The sequence below is a fragment of the Aptenodytes patagonicus genome, chromosome 15 (assembly GCF_965638725.1).
Source record: "Aptenodytes patagonicus chromosome 15, bAptPat1.pri.cur, whole genome shotgun sequence".
NCBI lineage: Eukaryota > Metazoa > Chordata > Aves > Sphenisciformes > Spheniscidae > Aptenodytes > Aptenodytes patagonicus.
The window spans coordinates 7,062,921-7,085,284 of NC_134963.1; the positions used below are offsets into that span (position 1 = coordinate 7,062,921).

The 22,364-nt window shown below is 51.5% G+C and overlaps 1 protein-coding gene across 1 annotated transcript; it reads left to right on the plus strand.

Annotated features, from left to right (window-relative positions):
• The first annotated feature begins 1,291 nt into the window (after positions 1 to 1,291).
• CFAP251 (cilia and flagella associated protein 251) lies at positions 1,292 to 21,001 on the plus strand. The gene is made up of 22 exons (XM_076352818.1): positions 1,292 to 1,333; positions 2,442 to 2,554; positions 2,699 to 2,840; positions 2,992 to 3,132; positions 3,615 to 3,724; positions 4,189 to 4,297; positions 4,718 to 4,798; positions 5,290 to 5,367; positions 6,117 to 6,161; positions 6,503 to 6,720; positions 7,305 to 7,499; positions 9,349 to 9,596; positions 9,689 to 9,837; positions 10,631 to 10,804; positions 11,060 to 11,244; positions 11,766 to 11,880; positions 12,089 to 12,252; positions 15,132 to 15,222; positions 15,432 to 15,575; positions 18,287 to 18,515; positions 19,734 to 19,835; positions 20,784 to 21,001. The coding sequence occupies exons 1-22, from the start codon at positions 1,292 to 1,294 to the stop codon at positions 20,900 to 20,902; spliced, it is 2,994 nt and encodes a 997-aa protein (XP_076208933.1). The 3' UTR covers positions 20,903 to 21,001.
• The last annotated feature ends 1,363 nt before the right edge of the window (positions 21,002 to 22,364 follow it).

The window sequence follows — 22,364 nt, forward strand, 5'->3', positions numbered from 1 at the left end:
GAGCTTAACAGCACGGCTGAAGTCAGTAGTGGGGAACACTTAGAGCTGATTATCTGCGAAGGCGATAGCTTGGAGCGATCGCTGGCAACGGGTTCCCCTGTGCAAGTGCCGTCCTGGCAGAGAGCTGGGGATGGTGGGGGGACCCAGTGGTGGTTAGAGGCTGATTTTTCTCGCTTTGACTCTGCTTGTCCTGCTCAGGGGTGCCAAGGGAGCAGAAGCTGCCTACAGCCCCCTGGGGGGGGGGGGGGCATTGAGTAAAGATCCCTCGTCCTGTTCCCTGGGCAGGGTGAGGGTTCAGTCCCAAAGGGGTCTGGCAATGCCAGGGGGGGCTTTGTCACAGCCATGAGCAGGATTTAGGCTTGGGCAGGGCGAAGGGCTGAATGTCCCCCCACACCTCCAAGCTCCTGCTTTGGGCGGGGGGTCAGTGCCGCCTCTCCACGGCAGCCGTTGGAGATGAGGAGGGTCCCCCCTTCTCTCCCCACACAGCCCCCCTCTCTCCCCCGGTGCTTTCTGGGCTGTCACTGGTGCAGCTGGTGCGACCGTTGGTGCAGCCAGCGCAGCCGTTGCCTGGGAACAGCAGCCGGATTCAAACAAAAGCGGGGACTGGTGTGATGGTGAGTGGTGGGGTCCCCAGGGGCAGCGGGAGGACGGGACAAGTTGGGGAGGCACCAAGGCCTGGAGGGGGCTTGGGAACAGCTCTGTGGTCACCCTGGTGAGACCTGTGGGGCCGTGGCCGTCCCCGAGCAGTGGTCCTGCCTGCCAGGGGCCAGAGGGAGGGTTTCTCCCGGGGGCCCCTTCCCACTCCCGTGAAAGCTCTCTGTGCACAAGGTTTCAGTGTTGGCTCAAATCCAGACTGGCGAAGCCGGAGATGAACCAGCTGCCGTCCAGGAGTAGCCCTGCTGCTTACAGGGACGGTGACAAAACCCCATCTGAGGGGAAATGTCCGTGCCCAGAGCAGTGTGCAGGCAGACGGGGAGGGAGCCTGATCGCAGCTGCAGTGACTGGGGCTGTGCTGGGCTTGCTTGCACTTGGCAGGAGTGTTACTGGAGCTGAAAAGGGGCTCTGGGACCCATTTCCCAGCTTCGCGGGTGCCCTTTCCTCTGGCTGTGCCAAATTCCAGGTCACTGTGCAGCCAAACCCCGGGCGGGGGGAGTATTTCAGAGCATCTCTGTGCCCCAGCTCCCTGGAAGGAGGGTGAAGGTGAGGATGGATGGGGCAAGTGAAGTTATACCAGAGGATCCAACTGGGGGAAGAACAGGACTAAGCGGTGAGCCCATGGAGATGTCCCAGGATGGACCGACAGCTCAAGGAGATGGCCGTGCTGCCTGAGCAGGCGAGGGCAGCACCACCGCAAGCCCTGCCTGACGCAGGGTCCGTGGGCAGGTCCTGATGGAAGCAGAGTCCCCAGCTCCAGGAGCAGGGGGTAGTGTCTCCCGGACGTGGTTTCTCCCGAGATGTCCCCGGGGAGGTGGAGTAGGGACCCCGCCGGAGGGCTCAGCAGATGCAGCATCTCTGCGTAGTCTCAGTCCAGCCATCAATATTTGCTGAGCACTTGAGCTGCCTGAGAGTTACATGAGCAGGAGGGAACCTGGCCTTGTCCCTGCACTGAACGAAAAGTTATCTTATCTCCCTCGGAAACAGAAATGGTGTCCAAACGAGGTTTATACCTTGCATGAGAGATTGCTATAGGAAATCAAGTAGCCCCATGGGGAGAGGCAAAAGCTGATGTGAATCCCAGGAATAAGATTAAGTGGCCCGTGCTCAGACTGGGGAAAGGCTGTCCGAGGGCTGCTGTGAGCTCTGACACCCCAGGGCTATTTAATACATTTATTAACATGCTGAGGAAGGTGGTGGTGGTATTTTTACCCTCGTTTTCTGTCTGCTTGCCAGGCAGCACGGTGAGAGGTGCTGGCAGTAGAGCTGGGATTGGCTGCAGAGCCCTTCACAGCCATCTCAGCTCCAGTCCCAGGACCCGATTCCCCTGTTTTTAACCTCAATTTGCCATCACTCCCTCTCCAGCATGTGACCATGTGCCCTGCTGCAGCAATCAATAACGTGTGTGGGGAATAGTCAGGGGATGGACAGCAAAAAGGCCAGACTTTTTGCCTTCAAAGGACCTATAGGTTAGCTCTGGAGGAGAAACTTGGGCATTTTAGCCCAGGTGATAGGAGCTGCCTGGAAGAGGTGCTGGTGTGAGACATGGGATGCTGTGGAGGTGTAAAGAGGGCAAGACTAGATGTGCAGGAAGAGAAGAAGCGACTGGTGGGAAACTTTTCCCTGGTACAAATCCATAGGCAGTTTAGGAGCAGAGGAGTATCCTGGTATTGGATCCTGCCCTGAAAGTGATGTAGGTTGGATCCGAGACGTGCTGGGGTGTGTTCCCACTAGCTGCGGACCAGCCCAGGAGCCAGTGCACACCGAAACTTCTCGCCCTTTCCAAGGACCCCCTCGCTGCTGCTAAGGAGAAGGAAGGAGCAGATCCAGAGGATGCTGGAGCAGATGCACTGTTGGGTCCCCTGTGGTCTCCTTCAGGCATGGGGATCCCAGGCACCCTGTCCAGCACCTGGGCTGGGAGGCAAGACATGACCGCCTTGAGGACTGCCCTGGGAAAAGACACTGCTGCGACAACACACCTGGAGGGCACCGGACCCCCTGGACCACCCCCAGCACCGCCTGAGCCCAAGGGGGCCATTTCCAGCCCTTGCTCAGGCTGCAGGGAGCAGGAAACACAGCAGAGGAGTGGGGAGGACGACGGGCATGACGGCTCTGCCAGCTTGGTGTGGGCAGCCACGCCAGGGATGCTCTTCCAGGAGGACAAGCAGACCAGACCTCACCCCCTCGTGAGTATCAGCGGGCACAGTGCCACCATGATGGCCCACACAGCACCCGGCACTCCTGCCCAGCTCTCTCCCATCACCCCAGAGATGTTTTGTGGCTTTTTTGTCCCAGCCGCTAAGCGCCAGGGACAAAAGCTCTGCCTCTTCCCTGCAGAGCCTGTCCTGGGTGTTGGGCTACAACAGCAGCCTGGCCGTGCACAGCCTGATGGACAGGGAGGACTGGGTGCTCCTGTACGTCTCCTCCCACACAGTGGTCATCCATGACATCCTGGGGAACAGGCAGTACCACCTGCAGGTCTGGCATGCAGCCCGTGTACCTCCCTCCTCCTCCTCCTCCCCTTCTCCTGAACTCTCTCCCTCCATCTCTTTTCCTGGTGCCTGCTGCTTAGGGGTCACCTGTAACTGAATCAAGGAGCGGCCCATGCAAAGGAGTGCATCGTTCTGCTCACACGCCTGTTGCAATTCCCAACACGTATTGGTGGAAGGTGCTTTGTGTTGGATTGCAGTGGTGACCGCGAGCAGCACGTGCAGCATGGCCCCCTCCTCTCCGCTGCTTCTTGGCGCGGGGAGCCGCAGCCAGCACAAGGCATAGAAGACAGGGACGGGCTCGGAAGAGCCTGTGAGAAATGGGATGCAAAAGTTGGGCTGGAAGGATGAGCTCCAAGGCTCTCCTTGGGAGAGGAGACAAGGGGATCTCATGAGCAAAGCAGTTTGAATGCTTTAAATAACCACCCAGTCTGGAGCCTCTGCAGCACTTTGCTGCTTCTCGTTCCCCAGGGCCACACAAATGTCATTTCTTGCCTGTGTGTGAGTGAAGACAGGCGCTGGGTTGCAACCGCCGACCGAGGGCCAGATGCTCTGATCATCGTGTGGGACTCCTTCTCTGGGTAAGCTCCTGGGAACCTCCTCTTTGGAAACCTCCTGTGTCTGGTAAATCACTTAGGACTGACTCCAGCCTCAGCTGAGGTGAAATGGGAGAAATGTGGGGATGGGGTAAAGCAGCAAAGGAGTCAAAACCAACCGAGGGCTTCATCGTCCTTGTATCACCCACACCCATAGGACACTGAGATGGGGCCAACTTCCCCAGACTAAGTACATCATGTCTCCAAGCTGTAGCGTTTTCTTAAAAGATCACTGGTGAGTTGTTTCCCCGAGCCGTTTACTCGGGAGGAAGGGCTGGAGAGGATGTTGAGCATCAGCCATGGCGCTGGCCGCTCCCGTGGCAGCACTGGTGTTTGCAGACTCCCTCCCTGCCATGCAGACTGGGGTGGGCTGTGCCACAGATTTTGCCAAGCAATTGCCTTGAACCCGCTGTGCTGCCGTCAGTGACCACAAGGACTTTGCTCTGTAGGATACCGGTGCGCACCATCTTTGAGAGTCATCCAGAAGATGGGGTCAGTGCTATTGCTATTTCCCAGGATGCGAAGTATTTGGCAACCATTAGTGCTGGTACAGTGCAGGTAAAGAAAATATTTCCTCTTCCGTAGCTTTGTGGGATAGATCCCTGGAAGTTTTTCCCAGTTCAGCCAAGAGGCGGCGGGGAGGGATTTGGATTGGGAGAGCAGAAGAGAGGTGGAGCAGGTTTGCAGAGTGATGGCTTGTTTTTGCTGAGCCATTGGAAGACAGACCTGGATTTGATTGAAGTGAATGCTGTGGAATTGAGAAAACAGATCTTAAATTGGGATAAAAGCTTCTGACTCCAATGCGCTTTCATTGAAGCAATTTCTAGCATTATTTCCTAAAATTAAGCTCTCTGCTGTCAGGCCTGCTCCAGTCTTTTTGCCCCACTACACCCTGCCACTGGAGGGAATGGGGTTCACCTGGTTCCCCCAAGCTCCCAAAAAGCCACAAATGTCCCTTGGTTTTCCCTTCTCTGCCAGAGAGTTTGTGTTTGGAAGTGGACTTTGCCCACGGAGAAACCCGTGTGCAGCACAGAGCTGAGGCCTGAGTTTGGGTATCAGGTGAGTGACCGCGGCCGAGGGGTGCAGAGGAGCGCGACTGGGCAGCCCCGTCTTCACCTGCTCCCTCCTGCACCCCCATGTCCCCATCCAGTACGGGGCTGCTGGTAGATGCTGGCTGGAGGTGGGAGACAGGATCGCACCCTGTCCCTGCTGCATCCCAATGCAGCGGAGCATCTCGGGGCTGTTTATCGCTGCTCTTCTGCTGCCTGACAGCCATGGGATATGGATGGGACCCTGCTGGGATGTCCTCCGCCGCAGCCCTGGCACTGGCCGGGGCTCATGGCAGGAAAAGCCCACGGCCCTGCCGGTTTGTCCCCGCTCACAGAGGAGAGAGCACAGCTCTGGTGTTTCACTGGGAATTTGGTCTCTGTTTTCAGTTCAGTGCAGGTGGTGAAGTGGGTTTTGGATAAAAGCAGATGTTTTGCATGAAAGAATAAGCAGAAGGCATTGCTTGGTTTGGTGTTTATGTGATTCTCACCTTTTAATTTCAGGATTATGTCATTTTTAACCCTCAAAACCCCTATGAGTTTGTCAGCAACAGCAAAACCCAGGTGATATTTTACCTGTGGGTAAGTAGGGACATGGGAAGTTATATTTCTGGTGCCAGACACACTCCCAGAGGGTTAGGAGGCAGCACGGGGGGCTGCACACTAGTGAGGCAGCATGGGCTGCGGGGCCAGATGTCTGCCCACGACTGGGGTCGCACTTTGCTTTGCAGATCTGCCCCTGCCCTCGCCCCTCCCCACTCCCTGCCCTCGCCAGACACAAAATTGGACATGAGGAAAAATTTCTTTACTGAAAGAGTGGTTAAACATTGGAAGAGGCTGCCCAGGGAAGTGGTTGAGTCCCCATCCCTGGAGGTATTTAAAAGACGTGTAGATGAGGCGCTTAGGGACATGGTTTAGTGGACATGGTGGTGTTGGGTTGACGGTTGGACTCGATGATCTTAGAGGTCTTTTCCGACCTTAATGATTCTATGATTCTATGAAAAGTGGCCTGGGCAGAGCATCACTGTCGCTCTACTCCCACGCTGGGTCGGTCCCAGCCGTGGCAGCGATGCTCTCCACCTCTCCCACCCGTGCTTTCCTGTGGGCCCTTTTTGTTCCTCGTGCTGGTCAGCAGCTTTTGGGAGGGGAGCAGGTAGAGGGAGAGGGTCTTTTGTGCTCTCTGGAAGGTCTTGGAGCCTTTCTGCCCCAGGAACCCTGTTTTGGTCACCACAGCACGGGGTCAGTGCCCAGACGATGGGGAAGGGACACACTGGCACTGCAGAGCACGGTTACAAAACGCTTGTCCTGGACGTTTTCTCTGCTTTCCCCAGGGTGATGCTGGTTTGCAGTACAGCACGCCACTCCTGAGCAGCCAGGTGAGATCGGGGGGACCACAGCATGTCACCCTTTTGGCTTTCCTCCTGAGAGCAGCACTGTCCCTTCCCATCCCCTTAAGCAAAAACAGTGGCCACGTCCCCATCCTGTCCCCCTTGGTCTCCTGAAGGGACAAACCAGGATTGCCTGAGCTGAGGTCAAGAGGGGCTCTCCCTCCCAGAGGTGCCCCACGGCATCTTCACCTGGGGCTCTTGCCTCTGATGGCCTTGCCATGGGACAGGGAGGGAATGTCACATGGAGGGGCCAAGCAGGAACATCGCTGCTTGAGGAGGCAAGAGCCAGCACCCAGGACGAACACATGGCCCCACCGCTCTCTCTGCAGACCTTCAACAGTGTGGTGGGACGCTTCAGCCAGTCAGTTTTTCATTTTAACAACTCGCAAGCTCTGACGGGCACCTCGGCTGGGAAGCTGGTGGTGTGGGACGCGGTCAGTCCCCACACCCCTTCCAAGGAACTGCGGGTCAAGCCACACAGCATGAAGGCCACCAAACTGGTGCCTATGCAGAAGGCCAGCCTTACCGTGCTCATGGTGTTTGAGAGGTAATGGGATGGCAGTTTTCAGTAGCCGTAGGTACAGTCCTTAGACATTTCAGCCACAGAGCTAGTGCTGATGAACCACAGCCAAGTGTTGCAGTTTTAAGTCACTTGGCAGCATGCAAGGACCAGATAAATTCATGCAGAAAAGTGCTGCTGACTTATGAGACATTGCTCCGGCTTTTTTCAGCAATGAATTTGGCTGGGGAAAAAAAAAAAAAGGTTGAAAACTCCTGGCAACTTGATTCCAGCTCTGCTGGGGTAGCTCAGACACGGAGTTGGCCATGGTCACGGAGGATCGTCGATCAGTCTTGCTCAGCCTCCTGGCCTTTACCGGCAGAGGGAGCAGACAGCCACCAAACGCCTTGACAGCCTTGGGGACAGGGCAGAGGACACTGCTGGGTCACAGCAGAGCCTGGTGGTTTCTGCACAGCCCTCCGCTTTCCCCCTGCGTATTTGTACAGGGCTCTTCTCATGCACTTGTGCAGAGAAAAGGGGAAGAGATTTGCTTCTGCCCAAGGATGCTATCCAAGAAATATTTGGGAGTTCTCAAATCAGTGTGTGGATTAAAAGCTTTCCCTTCCTTGCAGCTGCATAGTAACAGGTGATGTGAAAGGTCAGGTTAGATTCTACGATGGAGAGCTGCAGCTCCTCGCCTGCTACAGCCACAGCAAAGTGGGTCCCATTCAGTCCATCTCCTTCTCCAAAACTCCTCCTGAACCTCCTGGTGCCTCCCCAGCCTGCTCTACCTCCTGCACTGCCAGCAGCCAGCCCTTCGTTGCCTGGTGAGTGCCCCTTTATAAACCTAGGTCTTCTCCTGCATTTGCCCTGCAGCTTGAAAGCTGGGGAAATGGTCAGCTGAAAGCTGCCCCATGTGCCTCTGCTTTGGCTGGAGCAGGTTTCAACCCTGTACCCCGGCTTCTGGGCAGGACAGAGGCAGGGATGCAGAACAGGGTGGGAAGGTGCCCCTTTATTCCCCTTCTCTGCAGATTTTCATTTTGGGTATTTGTCCCAACTGCCCACCAGAGAGAAGCAGGGGGGTGTCTCCTGGGCAGCCCCTCTCTGCCTGCAGCCCCCGGGCGTCTCCCAGCAGCCGCCAAAACCCAGGTGGGCTCCAGCACATCCTAAATTCTGAACTTGATGTGATGCCTTGGCACAGACTAGAGAAGCGTTAACACAAGCACGGAGATGATCAGCTGGTCCCGGGTCACGCAGTTCCTCTGTCACGTACCTGGCACACCAGGCAGTGCTAATGCCAAGCCTCCAGCTCCCGCCGGGCCCCTTAATCCCCCACCTTAAACCCCTCCCATGGAAGGCTGTTTCCAGTTAGATTCTATCATGGCTGGGCAAGTTGATCGGAGCAGTGGCGGTGCAGAGTCTGCCCCAGCAGCGATGGCACCAGTGCTGGGTTGCACCACATGGACTCAGCAGCTTGGGACAGCTCCAGCCTGGCTGCCGGCCCCTCTCTGCCCCTCTGCGTGACGTAGCTGTGTCTGAGGATTTATAGGAAGTCTGCAGGCCAGATGAAGCTGTTCTGTGGCTCGATCCAGCCTGCAAACCATATGTCTGTCACTCCTGTTAAGGCTCTCCTGGCAACGTCTGTCCTTAGCTGCACGTGTTTTCCAAAGAGCCATATGGGACAGATTCCTCTCCAGCCTGGAGCAGCACCCTGGGGAACGATTTGGTTTTCCCTGTCGGTCTCAGTTGTCTCATCCCTGTTCCTGGGTCGTTGCTGCAGCTCCTGCTGCTTGCAGCTGCTCTGGGCAGCACAAAAGGCAGAAAACGAAAGGGGAAGCCTTGAGTCTGCTTGTCTCACCAGGCTGGTGGGATCAGGTATGGCTGAAGAGCCCCACTAAAGCATGCAAGAGACACAGCATCCTTCAGTGCCCAGGCCAGATGTGCATAAACCGATGGCTGTCATGGGCCAGCTACCAAAAGAGGCTGCTGTTTCCCCACTCGTGCTGCCTGTGTGATGCAGCCATGCACATCTGTCTGTGCAGCTCTTGGATCTCTATGTGGTCCTCTCTTGACCCTCTGCTCTCAGTTCAGACTCTCAGTCCTCAGGTGGACTGACGACTATACATATTTGTTCTGTAACGTGCATAATTATTCAGATGTCTGCTTTACACATCACCAATTATGCAGCAGGACCCTCTTCACTGCGTTACGGTCGGCGTGGCTGAGTGAACAGACAGGCAGCCACCCTGCGGCGTGGGTCTGAAACTGTCCTCTGACCTTGTCCGTGGTGGTGCGGTCAACATGGAGCTGCTGACAATGGTGGCATGGAGACATGTGAAAAGACCATTCAGAGTATCTTCAATTGCTCATTTGTCCGTCTCACACACCAGTGACTTGCAAATGGCAAAAGCTACACAGATGTCATTCATCTTCTGGCTTGCCTACCCAAGTAGAAAATGGAACTGGCTCCAGTGTTTTCCTGTGGAGATTTACCAGGTCATCAATACAAAGTGCCACCTGCCTTCCAGGTCAAGAAGTGTTTGCATATTGCATATCGCAAAATATAAGTGATCGCCCAACTAAGTTGTCAAAAAGAGACTAATGTGTAATGTAGCTTGGAGGGACATGAACCAGCTAGTCTGATTCATCAAATTCTGTTTCTCTCACACTAAACAGGAACTTTATCCTTTCAACCTCTGATGCAACTGTGCTCCATGTTGCAACGGATGGGACATACTGTGAAAAAGTCATGGAAGAGGCGAAGAAAGCTGTGAATGCCATTGCCTGTCACCCCCGGCAGGCACTTGTTGCTGTAGGGAGTCACTGTGGGCTGCTGAAGGTGTGGGACTACCAGCAGACCAAGTACCTTGTTAGCAGAATATTCATCGAGGCCGGCATCCAGTGCTTGTGCTATGACCCTGAAGGTATCCTGGTCTTATGACCTCCCCATGTGCCAAGCACCGGGCTTCTCGGGAGGAGCGATCATGTTGTGAGAGTTTTCTGGCATGCTTTTCAGGTTATTTTCTGGCCGCTGGTTTTACTGATGGGAGCGTTTACATCCTCGATGCCATTTCCCTTCAGTCCATCTGCAAAGAGTTCAAGTTCTCGCGTGGTCCCGTGACTCATATTAGCTTCTCTCACAATTCGGAGTACCTCGCAACTGCTGTAAGCTTGTTTTTTCCTCTCGGTGATTTACGTGTGCTGCTCATGGCACAGCTTTCGGTGGGACTGGGAATTGCCAGCCATCCTGCAAAGCACGGCAGAGCGAGCGGTGCGGAGGGCTGTCCCTCCCCAGGGGCTTTGTGACTCTGAAATGCTTTTCCTGCCTTGAAGAGTCACTCTGTAAAAACGTCACCAGCCACAGCCGCTCCACACACCTGCTGCTGGCAGCATCCCATTGCTAACTTTTTAGTGACAAGCCTTTGCTCTGCATCCATCTGTAGAAAGGGCTGGAGCGGGGATTTCCTCCTGGCTGGTGCACTATGATGGGGGTTGCTCCCTTGGTCCCGTGTCTCGGTGCAGAAGTGTTGAGGCAGCGTTGAAGCAGTTTGGCACAGAGGTTGTGGCAATTGGTGATGATCTGTACAAAGAAAAAGACTCCCCCTTCATGCACGGATGCCAGGGCACAGCAGTGGGAAGCACCTTCCTTGTGATTTCTGGGGAGTCACTGAACTCGATTTACCGCCCCTCTGCTGTGAGAGCACGGCGGGGAGTGCCCTCCAGCCAGCTAGGATGCTCTGGCCAGGCTGAGGACCACTGTGGTGATACCCTTGGGAGTGGCTGCCCAAATTTGTCCGACCCAGTGCTTTATCCTGGCTGTGACTCTAACCCTCCTGCTGGGACTCACAAAGCTGAAAGGGCCGAGCTAAGCCTGGAGGGGACATGCAGAGCTGCCCGCTGCCAGCCAGGGGATGTGCATGGGGATTGTGGCTCATCGATGTTTGCACTCTCGTTCCAGGATGAGAAATACTCAGTGACTGTTTACAAGGCAGTCCTGCAAAACGGGAGCAGATGCTGGGAACACCTAGCAGGGCTGCGCTCCCACTACAAACCCATCCGAAGCATCCTCTTTGGGGTCCAGTTAGACAGCAACGAGCCCAGGCTCCTGAGCCTTGGGGAGGACCGGCAGCTGGTAAATCGATGTGAAAATTTAACGGGCGGTGGAGCTTTGCCGTTAAAGTGGGGGGCTGGACAAGAGGATCAAGGGAGACTTGGTCTTTTGGTTCTGCAGCTCCTAACCTCTCCCCACCAGCTCTGTCGCAGGGGGTTGTTTGTCAGCCTGGCCTCAGGGCAGGTCTGCAACAGATGCTAGATCTAGTTAACCTGCAAGGTCCAGGGTGCTGACAGACCACAGGGGAGTTGCTGTGTTTCCTTGTCTTCCCTCCAGGTTGAATATGACCTGAACAGCAGCAGCAAGGACCACCTGGTGGCCTTGCACAGGGACCGGGTAGAGCAGGTTGCTGTGCCCCTGTGCTTGGCCTGGTACCCACAGCTCAGCACCGAGTCCTTTATCCTCATTGCCAACAACTGCTACAAAGTTAAGCTCTACAACACAACGACCAAAATGTGCAGGTAGAGGAGAGATCTAAGCCTACCACTGCCTGGGAGCCCCATCCTGACTCTATGTTCTCCTCTGTCTAATGTCCACCCTACTCCCACCCATGAGCACGTGTTTGCCCATCTGTGATGCAGATCTTGGGATGACTCTAGGGCCCCCAGGTTGCTCCATCCTTGTGTCCACTCTGCTGTTCACTAACGTGTCATCTAGTAATGTTGTGGCTGCAGGTGGGTCTTGGTCTGTCCAGCATATTGGACTTGAGATGCAGCAGTTGGACATCAGATAAAGAGACAGGAGCCCACACGAGCAAAGCACAAGGACTGAATGATCCCTGAGCACTAAATTCCTCTCTTAGCCCCAGTGTGGTCCCTTCTAGCCAGGGACCCTGTCCTAGCCTGTCCTCTCAGCCAGTAGTACAAGGCCTTTGCACCCACCACACCTCCCCATATCTACCCATCCTTGTGCACAGCAGCCGTTCAGAGAGGGAAAATGTTTTGTGAGCCCTAGAATGGATGAAAATGTTGTTTGCCTTTAGAAAGACCCTTTTGGGACCAACCTATGGCTCCCCGTTGGAGAAGATACAAATCCTCCCAACAACAAACACTACGGACCCCCAGAAATGCTATCTGGTGTACGTTACAAAGGACAAGGTATGGAGCCCCATCCGCCCCAGCTGTACAAGAGCCCCCACTTGTAGAGGTGGTGGTCCCTGGGGGAATTTCACTGCAGACAAAACAGTGCATAGGCTGGTCCTGCCCGAGAGCTGAGCGAGTTCCCGGGAGGAGGATGCAGCACTGCCCTGGCGTGCGGCCCTCCTGCTGGACCCCCAGCCTTCCCAGGCCCCCTCTTTCCTTACAGGTGGGCTTGCAGATTTTGCCTGTCGATGGCAACCCCCACAAGTCCTCAGCTTTCATTTGCCACCCGGATGGTGTCTCTGACCTTGCTAGCTCCTACGACGGACGCTATGTCTTTACAGCGGGGGGGGATGACTGCGCTGTTATGAAATGGGAGGTCAACCTAAAGTGAGTACCACAGGAAGGAGAAAGGAGTCTTGTTACGGCTTTCCACAGCTGCTTGGCCAACACTGCTGAAGCAAATGTTCCCCAGCATTTACACTGAGAATGAAGCTTTTGTCCTAAAAGGTCTCTGTTTGTGTCCAGAGGAGTTAAAGCCAGGTCTCCCAGCTATTTTTGCACTTAACCCGGTGTATAGGGCGGTGCTGCACCGATGGGGCAATGCAGCAGGGTGCTGCTCGGGGAGCGTTTCTTTGCAGGGGTCTCTCAAGTGTGGGTCCTTTTGGGGCAGGTGACAAACCCTGCAGCCTCACTGTCCTTCCACAACACTGTGCCCAAGACCAGGCCAACAAACCGCATCTGGCAAGGGGGGTTGTGGGGTGGAGGACGGATCCCAGCACTCGTGTGAACAGGAGACCCACCGCTTGCTACGGGGAGTGTGAGTCGAGGCTGGCAGCGTTTCTGGACACCTGACCTGAGACCAGGTTTATTAATAGTGGAGCCTCATGCCCTGCGTTCACACAGGCTCTCCAAAAGCCCTAGCTCAGCACCTCCAAACAGCTCAGCATGGTGGGCACGTGCCACGCTGGGGATGGTGGCATGGCAGTGGGGTCAGCCTAGATTGCAATGACCTGTCAGGCCCCGACTAGCTATGTGGGGTGGCAGCTGAAACAGGAGGGACACAATTTGGGGGGGAGGGCTTTGCTCCCCTCTATGTGATGTAGCCACATAGTCAATAGAGAGGGATTAAACCAGTAGACCTCACAGGCGGTGGCCATAGTGCCTATAAAATACTCCAGTCTAGGAAATGGTACCCAAATGGTAAGAAGTTAAGCAGAGGATTTTCTGGTCCTTGTGAGGGCCTGGCCAGTGTGATGGGGGATTGTTGGGGTTAGGCAGGGGATCTGAGGAGCGGCACTGGCTGCAGGAGGAGCATATGGGGTGGCTGCTGATACAAAAGTGTCTGCTCTCCAAATGGGATAGGCCAGCATTTGCTAGGAAATCCCCCCTGCATTTTAAGACTGGATTTAGGACAAGCTACCTTAATCCTATAAAGCTTTGCTTACATGAGTAAATGGACTGCAGTAAACGGGGTGGCTGGAGGAGCAAAGGCTGCTTTTTCAAACAAGGCTTTCTAGGCTCTGTCCCGGAGCGTGAGTGATAAACCCTGCCAGGTTTCTTCCGCCTTTCTCTGGAAGTGTGCAATTTCCCTCTGCCAGCTCCCTTGGGCAGCACTGCCAGACGTGTGCTCCCACGTGGTAGGTGGGTAACACGGCAAAGGCAGGATATATATTTTGGTTTCTTTGCATGTCAAGGACCAAAGCTGCTCGTTGCAATGCGCGTGCAGGGCAGAGAGGGCTCTCCCCTCGAGACCATGGCTGCAGACGCCCGGTAAATACACGTGTACACTGAAAGGGAGCAGGCAGCTGCAAATGAGCTGAAAACTGCCAGGCCAGCGCGGAGCAACTTCACACTTCAAGGACTGGAAAGGGAGCTTAGCCCGTGTCGGAGCTAGAATAGATAGCGTGGCATGTTCCTTGTAGGTCTGTGGCTGGATTTTTTTATCTTGCATGTCACCCTACTAGCACAGAAGACGTCTCCTGGCTTCTGGCAAACCAACGCCACAGGAGCTGGCTTTTAGCCCTTGTTCCTATTTTTGCCTTTTGAAGTGCACTGAACCCGTGAAACACCATTGCCCCTCACTGTCCTAGGACAAAGGCTTCATGGTTAAGACACGTGCTGGTCCTGCGTAAAACAGTTCTTGCAGGTACTGCTTGCTCAGAGGAAAGCCCAAAGGGTGCTGAGCCAGCTCACCTTCATGTGCCAGAACAAAGGAAACCTGGATGGGAAAGCAATGGGCTTATTTATTTTCTTTTCCACTTTGTGTGGCTTAAGCAGTCGGGGGTCAGAATAAGCGACATTTTAAGGAAGGCAATAGAATATAAATGATCCTTCTTTATGATGGTTGGCCAGGGTCCAGGCAACATTGAATTTCTATGTAATTTGTTTTTGGAGCGAAGCTCTTGATGAGCTAATTATCATTTTATTGCTGCTTCTGGCATCTTGTGCATCTCCACTGTGTTTAATACCCAAATAACTTAATTATGAAAAAAGCACGAAGCCTGCAAAAAACCCAGTGGAAGCAGCACTACAGAGGTGTGTGTGAAAGCTGCAGCCTTGCTGCCAGGCGTGGGGTATTATGTGGCAACGCTACGCCGTGATTGCGCTACCAGGCTTGGTTTCCTTTTTCATCTGCACAAGCCAAACGGATTCTTTTGGCTCCAACTGCCTATGAAATTGAAACAAAGAGGTGGCACTCAGATGCTTTCAGTTTAATGTAGGCTGCACCTGTGACACAGTCACCCATTACAGCAGAAGAAGTAGCGTAATGGATTGCACTGAGTTATTGGGGAAGAATGTGTTAGATCAAGGAACAGGGAGCTTAGGTTTGTGTGGTTTATTGCAAACACCAAGCCCCAGCCCTCTCTGCATGTTCAAAACGCTGATCTAGCTAATTCATCTCCCTCAATGTCTCTATAAGGAAGCAGAAAAGCTAAATGCCAGACACCAAGCTCAAGTCCATGCAAAAGCTCCTGGCTCCTAGCCCTGTGCTCATTCCACTAAACAAGAGGACCATTCAGTAATAATTAATTCCCACACTGTGCTATTGTATGTAAAACCTGGGTATGAAATATGCTGTAGAAGTGCAGGCTGATGATAAAATAGTACATGGTTCAAGGCAATGCTTTTCTTTCCTGAATTCTGAGGCCCAGGGATTTTTTTTATTTATTTATTGAAAGTGTCTGTGAAGAATGACTAGAAAGGGAAACGTGAAATCTCTCCTCACATGAACCCTTCCTGTACCTTCTTTTCTCTGCTTCTGCCAGTGCCTTGGATGCTGCTGCTTCCCTGGGTGGGGAGGACTTGATCCCATTCTACAACCTACTGGATGGTGGCAGAGAAGGCGAATTCTTCAGGGTAATTATGCTCACCGTGAACGCTGTCTGGCAACATCTGGTTGGAGTTTAAGATTAATTTATACAGGCCTGACATTTCTTTATTTTTTGCCTAGCTCGCCTTTAACAGCAATCTCATTGATATGCCTGTTAGTAAATCTTAAAAGAAGTCTTATCTTCCGTGCCTGTTGGTAACTGAACTTTACAGTATCTTGTTTGAATCCCTCACAGGAACTGGAAGACTATTTTTACTATGCACAGCTGCGCAGCCATGGTATCGATACACTGGAGACCAGACAGGTGTCAACGCATATTCCCTTAGAGGAAATTCCTTCTGTAATGAGAGCAATAGGATTTTATCCATCAGAGGAAAAGGTCTGTCAGTTGTTTTTATTGTTGTTATTAAAAGGAAAAAAAGCAAGACTGATTGCATTTACTAAGTGTCCTGAGGGCCAGATTCTGACCATTGTCATGCTGGATGGCTCCAGAGTATATTTGCTGCCTTTCAACATATTTAACCTGGTCTGCATCAGTATAGTAGTGGTCAGAATCTGGCAAGCAAATTCCTCAAAAAGTAATGATTCCTCCCTAGAGAGTTGGGCAACCGCAGGGGCAGGCTGAGCAAACCTAGAGCCTGATGGTTCAGTGTTCAACAAAAGATGACCTCGGGGTCTTCTGGAGGTTGAGCGCTCTGCCACCACTGCAGAGGTGGGTTTCTTCAGAAGGTGAACTGAGAAAGTTGAGGAATGAATCTTCCTTCGGCTCCCAAGGTCAGGAGCTTCCAACTTTCCAAAGGCCATGGGCTAAAGTACCTTGTGTGCAGGCAGCAATGTGCTTTGGTCTCTCTGTGACTTCTACTAGTGGCTGAGCTGCTTTACATGCAGCACGTGGTTGATGGGCCATGGGCTGAGTCCCTCCAGGTTGGATGGAGTCTTGGCCAGAGCATCTTATATGTGTTACCAGCACAGGTGGGAATGTCCAGCTCCATGCAATCCCTCATTTGGACATTGACAGAGCCTCTTTTTCTTGTTCTGCCTGGGACTGATGAAAAAATGATTTTAGATGGAGACAGCAGCTTTTATTCCCACGGAACTTAAAGCTCTTTCATAACTGATAAACTCTGAGCTTCTCTGCAGAAGCTCTCTCTGAGCTTGCCTTTCAGGTTGCAGCAGCAGAGCTTCCTATCAAACATTTCTCAAGAGCTTTTTAGCTTCAAATTTTACAGCAGACAAAGACAACTGATTTAATAAGGGTGCTGCTGCTTCCCCTTTTGTGACTGTTTCTACAAGGCAGTTTGTATTGTATACAAACCTCATTTGTAATGTTGTAACCTGGCAAAAGGGTAATTAAAGCGCATACAAAAAAATTACTGAATCTGATGCAAGGAGATTTAAATAACGACCTCTTTGCACCAGCTACAGCCCTTCAACACAGGAGGGGTTCTCCCAAGGGAAGCAGTACACCGCTGTGCTCCCTTCATCTTTCTGCGGGGGAGGCTGCGTTCATCTCCGCCGTTGCACAGGAACCCCACAGGCTGCTGAGATGGTGCTGTGAGTCAGTGCCACCCCATCTGCCCGGGGAATACTCTCTGCCAGGAGAGCCAGCAGATGGGAGGCAGGACCTTTGCCACAGCCACCACCTAACAGACTTGCTCTGGAGCCCCCGCAGCCAGCAAATGTTCATCTGAGCTGGGACTGCTTTGCCCTTGTGTCAAGCTGTGGTGTTATCCTCTCGTACTTTGTTATCTTTTCCTTGGGTTATTACATTTTCGCCTCTTGGGGACAGAGAGAACATATTCCCCTGGGAAATGTCTCTGGAAGTGTAACTGTTAACCCCCTCTGCCCCAAATCAAAATGAAAACAGCATTTCAGGCATGGAAACAGGTGCTAAGCTGTTGTGAAACCAGGCAATCTACAATCTGCTTCTCAAAGCAGGCAGGATAGTATTAAAATCCAGAGAGAAAGTTCATCTCTCTCTAGAGTGTTTTAATATAGGAAAAGCAGGAGGGAGAAAAGGCAGCTTGGGCTGACTAGCAAAGCTTTTGGGAATTGGTGTCTTTCTTTTGTAGTTCAGTGGGGCTGATATAAAACCTAATCCCAGATCAGCCAGAGCTGAGTGAAAATGACTGTTCTTGCCTGGCATGACATTCACTACAGGAAAAATGTAAGGCTGAGATTTCCCTCTTCCCCAGGCTTCATTCAGTGGAAAAACTTGTGACACAAGGACAAAGGCCCAAGGCTGAATGCAAAGTCCTCCCCAGGGAGATCTTGCATCAGCTCCCCTTCGTGGGGAGTAGCAGGCTTGGTACGTGTTGGCACGGGGAATTCTCCCAGCATTTATCTACTGCCCGTGTATCTCCAAAGGGGCCGCCTCTTGGAGCACGAGTACAATGAAGGCATGGAGCAGATCCTGCCTTTTGGACACACATCTGCACAGCTGCCAACTGGGCTGACTCACAGCACCAGGCTTCAGGAAAACCGCTAGTATCCAGCATGGCCAGTGCTTGCCCGTTTGCCCGAGAGAAGAGTGAGTGATCCAGCTGTGCAGGATGTCAGCCCCACTGAGCAAGTTTCAGATTCGGCTTGTGCAGTGGCAGAACTGCACCAGACGCATGTCAGATCGGGGGTGGGGGAAGATCGCTTATGGCAGCCAGGGTGCGTATATACTGTGCGCAGCCTGCTTGTGTCAGGACTTTCATGCATGTAATTTTGTAGCGGGGTGGTATGTTTACTGGTTTGTGGTTTGCCTGCCCACTGTCCCCAGAGTGGAGAGACAGCTGTGGCAAAGGTACCGGTAACAGCTGCAAAGTCACCAAGTGCCTATCATAAGAAAACAGACGAAATCCCAAATGACTACATATCTGCTACCCCCGTCTTGACCCAATATTGTCATAACAGCAAGCGCGTAACTGTTAGCCACGTCCATCCTCAGCTGCTGAGCGCTAGCTTATCACCGGGATACGGTCACGGCACCTGTGGTACCAATACGTGCACGATTACAGTACCTTGGCATTCATGAGATCGGAAACTGGCCTGATGCTCTTCAAAAAGAAAGCACGTAACAATCTGTCTTGCCTTGATCTTTAGATTGAAGAAATGATAAATGAAGTAAAATTCAGCAAGTATGTGGATACTGGAGAACAAGTGACAAAAATCAGTTTAGGGGATTTTATCAAACTTTATATAAATCATCGACCTGCATTTGGCTTGTCAATGAAAAAAATACAACGAGCGTTTCAGGTTCTTGGTTATGATAATGAGAATGGAGACAAAGTTATCGACAGAGGAGACTTACTCTTGCTGCTTCAGTGCAGAGGTGAGTTATTTCTTTTCTAATATTAGTTTTATGCTTGCTAGTTCTGCCTTCAATTTCAGAACGTATCCACTGCAGCAAAAAATTAACCTGGAACTATACCTTGGTAACCAGGGCAGGCATGTGGAGCCACCTGTCTTAGAATTTTAAATTGAATAATCACATCTATTGTCTCAGCTGCACTTCTTTTACGGCTCTGGAAATCTCTGCTGGCCTGAAGTATCTTGTCTGTCAAATGATGAGTACGGATCTTGGCAAATTGTATCCTTCCTCCAGTATACCCTTATCTGAATCATACTTCTCTCTTCCAGTCACACAGTCACCAGAAAGGTAGTACAAAACTGAAAAAGAGGGGGACAAGAAAGAAGGGATGAAATTGGTCAGTCCTGGCCTGAATCTATGTGTGAAAGACTGAAAAGATGGGTTCTTTAGTTCAGCTGAATCAGAGGGAACTCTGTAAAGACATGTGTAAATATGCTTATGGCCAATGCCCTAGAGAGGTAAAGAACGGACTTCTATTGCCTTGCTCCTTTTGTAAAAGCAGGGAGCATTTAGTGCAGCCAAGCATTAAAACAGGTAAAGGGAAATGCTGTTTTTCTCAGTACATCACCTGGCAAAACTCCTTGCCACAAAGATCCTTGGAAACCAAGGATTCAACCAGTGTGAGAAAGGTTAGTTATTTATATGGATGGTGTGAACAACCATAAATAGACACATTCGATATAGATCTGTTATGAAACTGTTCTAACTTCATGCTTCAGGGCATGAGCCAACCACTAACTGGGAATAAGTGCTATGTCCAGGCTGTTCCAGGATACTAGATCAAGACTTCCCTGCACCTTCCTCTTCCTCCTCTGCGTGGAAATGGCTACAGCCACGGACACAGGGCGACATGGGCTGTGGTCTGTCCTGTGTCAGGAATTCTTCAGTGGGAATAGAAGCTCAAGCCCCTGCAAGTGCAATATAGCCTAAAGAGCTGTCTGGATCAGAGTTTCTCCCTTTGATAAATATTTTTGCCTAAAATGCAATATGCAAGAACAATTTTCCTTAGGATCAACGTGTTTCGATTGGCGATGTGTTATCTCTCTATCTCAAAGAAGCTGAATCCTCTTTCAAACTGTCCTGTTTTGTTTGTATACTGTTCTTGTTCCGAGTTGCCTTCTAGTTTTTGTGCTAATGACACCATAACCCAAGAGGCTGGTTTTGCTTTGTTGTGTACAGGAGAGCATATGACAGAGGACGAGCTGGCGCAGTGTCTGACCACCCTGATGGGCAGGCATCCTGGGGGAGGAGGATCTGAACCAGACACCTGCGATCCCTCAGGTACAGGATTAGCATTCCACACTGCACAGCAGCAGGATCGCTTCAATTCCCAAACAGAATAATTTAAATTGCAAACCCATTACCCTGTTAGGCCAAGAGCTGTCAAAAACGCTGATGGGATTGCAAAAATAGTCAAGGAGCTATAGATTGTCCTTCATCCATGCAGCAACTGCATGGGTGTATCTAAAAATAAATGAACAATGAAATATAACTGGGACCTGACAAGATTACATTGCTGTTTATCTGCTGGCTTGGAACTGAAATGAGAAACACGCAGTGGAGGGTTTACACGCCAAAGTCCACAGGCAAAAAGGAATCCTACAATATGCAAATTACAGTGTTGATTTCATCCAGGCGGCAATGCCCATTGTAAGGGAGCTGCTGATAACTACCACATTTGTCTACAATTTATGTCCCAGTCTACACCAGTCTAGAACAGCAAATTACGGCATTGATTTCAGCCAAGTGGCATCGCCCACTGTAATTGGAACTGTTGGGAAGTGCCACATTTTTGTACAATTCATGTCCCAGTCCACACCAGTCCAGAACAGCATCTGGTTAGGGCCACTGGCAATGGGTCGCATGCAGCGAAGATGCAGCTCCTGAGGGGAACTGCCTAGCACCGCAAACCGACTTTGAAATCCCCGGATTCCTTGGGATCCTAAAATCATGACAAACTAACAAAGTGTAAAAGCTGCATTTGGCCCCTTGCCTCTTCTGAGGTAGGGATCTACTGCAAGGTGAGACTCGCAGCCTCGCAGATTTGACAGATTCGATCCCTCATACGAATGCATAAAGAGTTAAGCTAGTAAACCAATACTTTTTCATGATTACTTTGTACATCTTTAAAAGCATTCCATCCACTTACTGCTGCTTATAAATTTTACTGATCTGCAAAGCCATTTTTACATTGCTATTTTGTTTTGTGTTGTTGTTACTGCTCTCCAGGTGCAGCAGCTTTGACTGAAGAAGAAATTCCAGAGGAAATCACAGCAGAGATATTCGCTGCTGACATTCTTGGCTTACCTATTGCTGAACCAGAAAAAACGAACAGAAAAAAGAGATGAATCTTTGGTCTACGAAGACACAGAAGACAGCTGCCACGAAGTTTTCTACTCGTTCCCACTTTCCAGTCTCTTCTCCTCAAATATCTTCAAAATTTGTATTTTGTGTTTATTAAAAAGTAAAGATCGCATAGTTTCATATTAATCCAACTCTAGCATAAGCCCCCCAGTTTAGCACATGCCACAAGCCTATGGGATCAAACCTATGTAGGGAAACACTGGCGTGGCTGTAAAGAGTGAAGCAGTAGTCGCCGCACTGTCTTCTTGCATTGACCACCCCTACCCTTGGCTGGAACCTTCGTAGAATTCATTTCAGGTGGGTTTATGCCAGATGCAGTCTATTTCATTATGTTAAGACAGTATTTATTTGTGAAACCTGATGGCAAAATAGCAATGTAAAAGTATTGATTAAATACATTGATAAATGTAGAGTACAAAATGCTTGGATAGGTTAGAATGGATTTGTAATTACAAATCCAACAGACCTCAGTAAAGAAAGGAATGCTGTGATATACACTAAAACCAGGTTTCCATTTTGGCCTTTAAAACTTACTTTTTCTTTCTGAAAGTAGTAGTTCCAATTAGTAGCGTAATACCAATGGGACGGCATCTTACTGTGTTTGTATAAACAGCATAATGAGGCTGATATAAGCTGCTGTAGAAAGATCAGTGAAGTGCTGTTGAACACGCTTCCTTCTTTACATCATCCTCAGCATCAATTTGAATAATAATGTAGGCCCTTAAGAAGCGTTCCTTTCAGTGGCGATGTTTTTTAAACAGAGATCGCTGTTATGTACTCTGAAAGTATCTGTGATTGTACAACTAGTACAAACAGCAAGGTGCGCACTAGATGCAAGTTAACGAAGGAGTCCAGCAGCACCATGACCAGAGTACACCGGGTATGTGACAGGAGAAATTTTCTGCGGAACATCGCTTCGCATGTAGCTCTGCCCATTTACTGATGATGTTCGTGTACTCCCATGAATCCGTGTCGGAGCAGATCCTCCGCTACTTGAAAGCCGCCCTACTCCATGGAAATTACTGGAATTATTTTAGGCAGTTGAGAAACCTTATAACCACTGCCCCCCCCAAAAAAAAAACAAACCCCAAAACTCTGCATATTATGGATTTATCAAGTATCCTGTTTAACAAGGCACACGTTTTGCTTAACAGGAAGCATTGCCAATCCCCAGGCTCAAGGTCTGCAATAGTGTCACAGCGACTTGCACAAGGGCTGGACGGGGTTGCCACTCATCCTGAACCGGCTGCCCGGCAGCGGGGCTCCGCACCGAGCTGAGGGCGAGCGGGTCGCACGTCCGTCGCCGGCGGAGCCCCCCGGAGCTGCTCCGCGCCGCCCAACGCCGCGGGGACGGGGAGCCGCGCTCCCTGCCCGCGGGCTCGCACAGCCCTGGCAGTGCCGGGGGGGCAAGAGGGAGCGGCGGGGCCGGCAGCCGCCTCCAAACTC